The 6,034-nt window shown below is 43.4% G+C and overlaps 1 protein-coding gene across 1 annotated transcript; it reads left to right on the top strand.

The window, feature by feature from the left end:
- Positions 1-385: 385 nt before the first annotated feature.
- On the top strand, positions 386-5,458 carry LOC143364869 (uncharacterized). Its single transcript, XM_076804963.1, has one exon. It carries the CDS (start codon positions 386-388, stop codon positions 5,456-5,458), a length of 5,073 nt encoding a protein of 1,690 aa, XP_076661078.1.
- The last annotated feature ends 576 nt before the right edge of the window (positions 5,459-6,034 follow it).

Here is a 6,034-nt window from a genome sequence, read left to right as displayed (position 1 = left end):
TCTTCCCAGCATCCACCAAGGAGCTACAACGGGAACTACAACTTCGACAACTCTTCCCAGCATCCACCAAGGAGGTACAACGGGAACTACAACTACGACAACTCTCCCCGGCATCCACCAAGGATCTGCAAAGGGAATTCCATTTTTGGCAAGCCTTCCCGGCATCCACCAAGGAGCTGCAAAGGAAGCGTCAAGTGGACAGTTCATCCCAACGGAGACCAACAACGTCACATTGGGAGGCCTACTACAACCCCTGGACGACGGTTCTACGCTCACCAACTACAAGCTGCGGAGATCGGTGCAAGATCTGCCCAGGTAAGAGGTTGACTCATCTATCCTTCTCTTTCCTCTGATTCCATACTACCCGCCGACAATCTCAATTACAATGGCCGACACTATGAAACGGCTTGTCAGACAACGAGGTTCGCACAAGGCTCAATTAACGCGACTAGTTAACAACGTACGTTCGTTCGACGATGCTGAAGATGTAGATATGTTAGATCAGTTTCAAAGGAGATTAGAAGAAATTTCGTCTAATTTTGCCGCGACACAACTAGAAATCGAATCCCTAGAAGATAATTTGGACAACGAAGACATTCGCCAAGAGTTTGAGGGAAACTATTTTGAATGCAGCAGAGAAATCCGCAAAATTAGACGCACGTTAAGGCCACCGGGAATCAATGCCAACAACCCTACAAATAGTAATACAGCGGTGCCCTTTAACATCAATACACAAAGTATTCTACCCAAAATTCAAATTAAGCCATTTGATGGTAACTTAGCAGAATGGAATAGTTTTCGCGACATGTTTACCGACTTAGTGCACAACAACAACTCGCTTCCAATAGTGCATAAATTCCATTTATTAAAATCTTATTTAAGGGGTGACGCGCTTGTAATAATAGAATCTCTAAATTCTACCGAGGAGAACTATGTCGTAGCATGGAATCTGTTGCAAAGGAGGTTTAACAATCCGCGGAAAATAATACAAGCTCACATTCGAGCGTTGTTCGAGCTCCCACAAATTCACTCGCACAATTTGCAAATTTTACGCACGTTGACCGACAAGGTGGAAATGCATATTAACGCACTTAGGGCACTGGAACAACCAGTGGATTGGCATGAAATGCTCATTTATATTGTAACCGATAAACTAGACAAACATACCCGACTTCAATGGGAGCGTTCAGTAGACGAAGATAGGATGCCAACAATACAAGATTTGATTAAATTTCTAAACAAGTTTGCTCGCGACGCGGAACCCCTGCACCTAACAAATTGCAGACCGTCAAGCCTACCTAGGGACGGAATGCAGGTAGCCAGATACGATGAGCGTCCGCGGCAGGTACACGTAACCGTACGACCACAAGTCAATTGCCCCGTTTGCACCAAAGGCCATTACATTCAATATTGCGAACAATTCTTACAATTAAAGCCACAAGATAGGGTAGCAGAATTAAGAAAGCATAAGCTTTGTCACAATTGTCTCCGACCTGATCATTCGACTATTCAATGTCGATCAGGTAATTGTCGACAATGCAACAAGAAACACAACACTCTGTTACATTTCGAGCCTTCAAATACGGAGCGCGCGACGGTATCGAACTCCGTAGCATCCTCCACAAACACCGTGTCTCTACTTTCGCTCGCGCAATCCGAGCCACTGTTAGCTACCGCACGTGTGATCATCTACAATCGTGAAAACAAGGAAAATCAATGTAGAGCGCTACTCGATTCTTGCTCTCAATCCAATTTTATGACTGAAACCCTAGCGAAATCACTAAAATTAAAACTACACAACCTCTCTCTGCCGGTTTCGGGGTTCGGGGAACAACAAAGTCAAGCTAGGTATTATGCAAAAACTAAATTCAAATCTAGGACATCCAACTTCACCGAAGAAGTAGCATTTATAGTCGTTCCAAAAATTACGAGCCAACTACCGTCCTACCAAATAGATCGGTCCGGAATCCCCATACCGAACCACTTAAAACTTGCAGATCCCGAATTCCACGTGCCAGCTAGTATAGACATTTTATTGGGAGAATATCTGTACTACAAATTATTAGGCAGGAATCAAATTAGATTACCAAATGGAAAGGGCGTAATTCAAAAGACAGGACTAGGTTGGGTAATTTCTGGTCAGGTAGAATTAAAGCCAACAAAAAGGGAAAAAACGGTTTGCCACATCACAAATCACGCACTAAGTGAGCAACTAACAAAGTTTTGGGATCTAGAGGAATGCGAACCGCGTAGACATTTATCTGCGGAGGACAAACAATGTGAACAATACTTCGCGACGACCACAACACGCGACGAGCAGGGTCGTTATATCGTTAGATTACCCTTCAATAACAAAACCGAGATGTTAGGAGAAACCTACAATCGTGCCTTAAAACGTTTTCAGGCGTTAGAGCGACGACTACAAATCGATTCAAATCTCAAACAGCAATACAAGGAATTTATCGACGAATACCGTAAATTAGGTCACATGTCGGCAGCAAAGCAAACAACAAATTGCGATGGGTTTTATTTACCGCACCATGCGGTGATAAAAACCACTAGCAATACAACAAAACTACGAGTAGTGTTCGACGGATCTGCCAAATCTACCAGTGGGTTATCTCTCAATGATACTTTACTGGTAGGTCCGACCATTCAAGATGACCTTTTTCAACTAGTAGTCAGATTTAGGGTCCACCAATACGTACTAACAGCAGACATAGAAAAGATGTTTCGACAAATTAAAATACATCCCGAGGACACGAAATTTCAAAAAATTTTATGGCGAGACAACCCCAATGAACCCATAAAAACATTCACGTTGGATACCGTTACGTACGGAACGGCCTCCGCGCCGTTCCTCGCGGTTCGAGCCCTAAAGCAATTAGCAAGGGATGAGGGACACTCATACCCGTTAGCCGCCGCGGCACTCGAGAATGATTTTTATATGGACGACTTACTGACGGGCGCAAACACAATAGAGCAAGCGGAAAAACTTCGGGACGACCTACAACTACTACTTAGCTTAGGCGGTTTCAATTTAAGACAATGGGCATCAAATCAACCGTCCTTAACCAAACACTTGGACCCCGCCTCAGACACCATACATTTCAATGCGTCTGAAACAAAAAAGACGCTAGGCATCTGCTGGAATGCAAAAACCGACACAATCACATACAATGTAAACCACATTCACAATACCGATCGAGTAACAAAGCGGGACATTTTATCAAAAACAGCTCAGTTATTCGACCCGTTAGGTTTGCTCGGACCCGTAATTATAATCGCAAAATTTATAATGCAAGACATGTGGAAGCTAAAATTGGATTGGGACGAATCAGTACCACAATATATACATACCGCGTGGATTGATTTTCTTTCACAATTGCCAAATTTAAACAATTTCAATGTACAACGCAATATAATGGTACCAAACCCGGTACGTCTCCAACTACACGGATTTTCAGACGCAAGCGAAAGAGGTTACGGTGCATGCATTTACATTAGATCCGAAAATGAGGAAGGTAGAGTAGAAACGCATCTTCTCTCGGCAAAATCTAAGGTCGCACCATTGAAGTCGGTAACATTACCGCGACTAGAACTATGCGCAGCAACGTTGTTAGTGCAACTATACAAATCCATCTCCAATACGTTGAAACTAAAATTTGACAAAATCAAACTATGGACAGATTCCACGATAACGCTACATTGGATAAATACCTCGCCGCACTTACTAAAAACGTTTGTAGCTAATCGCGTTGCGGAAATACAATCGCACACAGAACCACATGATTGGTCACATGTGATATCATCGGACAACCCTGCAGATTTCATTTCTCGGGGTCAAGTAGCATCTCAATTCATACATAACCATAATTGGTTACATGGTCCTGCTTGGCTAGTACAACCCGAAGCTTCTTGGCCGCACAACCCCATACTCCCAATAGAAATTCCGGAACAACGCACTACCGTGGTACTAATAGCGAATACGGATAATAAGACGCAACTATTCGATAAATTTTCATCATTTTCAAGGCTATTGAGAGTAGTTGCATACTGTTTACGATTTCGAAGCAAATATACCGGGGAACTATCTATTACAGAGTTACGACAATCGCACAACCGCATAATAAAGTCAATACAGGCCCAACAATTTAACAAGGAATTGAAGCAATTGACACAGGGTATCGCAATAGACAAGAGCTCAAAACTAACCAGCTTAAACCCCTTCATTGATTCCGATGGTATTATGCGCGTTGGAGGTAGGCTTAGGAATGCAAAAATTAAATACGGACAAAAACATCCCAATCTGCTACCAAAATCAAATCGCATCACGTCGTTGATTTTACAACAAGAGCACGTCAATAATATGCACGCGGGGGTACAAGGTACACTATATTCGGTACGACAACGGTACTGGCCCATTGATGGCAAAAATACTACCCGTTTCATTATTCGGAAGTGTATACGATGTTTCAAGGCCAACCCACGAAATTCCCCGGACTACCTGATGGCCGACCTTCCCAAGGATCGGGTAATACCCGCTCGACCGTTTGAAAACGTTGGCATTGATTACTGTGGGCCACTATTCGTCAAGGAAAAACGTTTCCGAAACCAAAAACGATTAAAGGTCTACGTCGCGGTCTTTGTATGTTTTCTAACAAAGGCGGTTCATTTAGAACTAGCCAGTGATCTCACTACCGAAGCATTTCTAGCAGCATTCAAAAGATTCTCATCGAGACGCGGCAAACCAAAAAACGTATATTCCGACAATGGAACGAATTTTATAGGAGCGAAAAACCTACTTTCAGAACTGTTCAATTCCCAAAATTATAAAAAACAAATACAACAATATCTAACATCGCAAGCCGTAGAGTGGCATTTATCTCCTCCTCAGTCACCTCACTTCGGTGGCCTTTGGGAGGCTGCGGTAAAATCATTTAAGCATCATCTGATACGCACAGTCGGTGATACTCTACTGACGTACGAACAATTAAACACGTACGTAATTGAGATCGAAGGCATCTTAAACTCCCGACCTCTAACTCCCTTGTCACCCGATCCCAATGACCTGCAAACGTTGACACCAGCCCACTTCCTCATCGGTGAGTCTCTTACCTCGTTGCCTGAGCAAAATCTAAGTGGAACACCCTCCAATCGATTGTCGCTATGGCAACATACTCAACAAATGAAGCAGCATTTTTGGGCCAGATGGCACAAGGAATATTTGAACGAGATAAACATCCGTACAAAATGGAAACAAGGAGGAAGCAACAATCTGAGGGTCAACGATCTAGTCCTTATCCGAGATGAAGGACTACCTTCAATGCGGTGGCCAATTGGACGAGTATTGGAAGTACACCCTGGAGGAGACAACGTAGTTCGCGTCGTGACTGTCAAATCTGCGAGCGGAATTTATAAACGATCCATAAAAAAAAATCTGCCCGTTGCCAATTGATCTTGTATAAAGTGTAAAAATCCAATCACGTCAACACGTACACATTCATATGTATATATTATTCTATAGGTTCAATTTAGCATACATAACAATACTAACGCGTGCTTGGCAAACATATATACAATTTAGACTATATAGCGGAAAACTCTAGACGTAATGCATTGTACATATCTATTTTATAGTACTAGGATTAATTAGCACTAAGCTGCGGCACTATACTTCTGCGCTATCAATCATAACCGTTGTAGCTGGTCTCCTGTGGGTACAAGAGAGTCTCGAAATCCTGTCAAGTCTCTATACAAGTATCGAAATTTCGAACGTGACCGTTCAAGGGGGGCGGCATGTTCCGTCACAAGACGAAAACAAACATCTGGGTGGCAGACTTCGGCCTACCTCCAGTCTACCACGTTTGTAATGCACTAGCATTTATGGTAGCGGCCCGGGACAAAATTTACAACACCCTACCGGGCCCAGGTTTATAACGCCTTTCCGGACCCATCGAGTGAGGGTACCACGCGGCCACCTCGGCACAAGGTCACCCTCCCTCTGGCAATGGTAGGCGTCAACCAATCACGA

This window comes from Halictus rubicundus, unplaced genomic scaffold (genome assembly GCF_050948215.1).
Source record: "Halictus rubicundus isolate RS-2024b unplaced genomic scaffold, iyHalRubi1_principal scaffold1087, whole genome shotgun sequence".
In the NCBI taxonomy this organism is placed as follows: Eukaryota; Metazoa; Arthropoda; class Insecta; order Hymenoptera; family Halictidae; genus Halictus; species Halictus rubicundus.
The sequence above is the reverse complement of the archived record's forward strand: the minus strand, read 5'-3'. Positions and strand labels throughout refer to the sequence as shown.

Coding starts and splice junctions, on each gene's coding strand:
- LOC143364869 (XM_076804963.1), top strand. CDS start 386: ATGGCCGACACTATGAAACGGCTTGTCAGACAACGAGGTTCGCACAAG.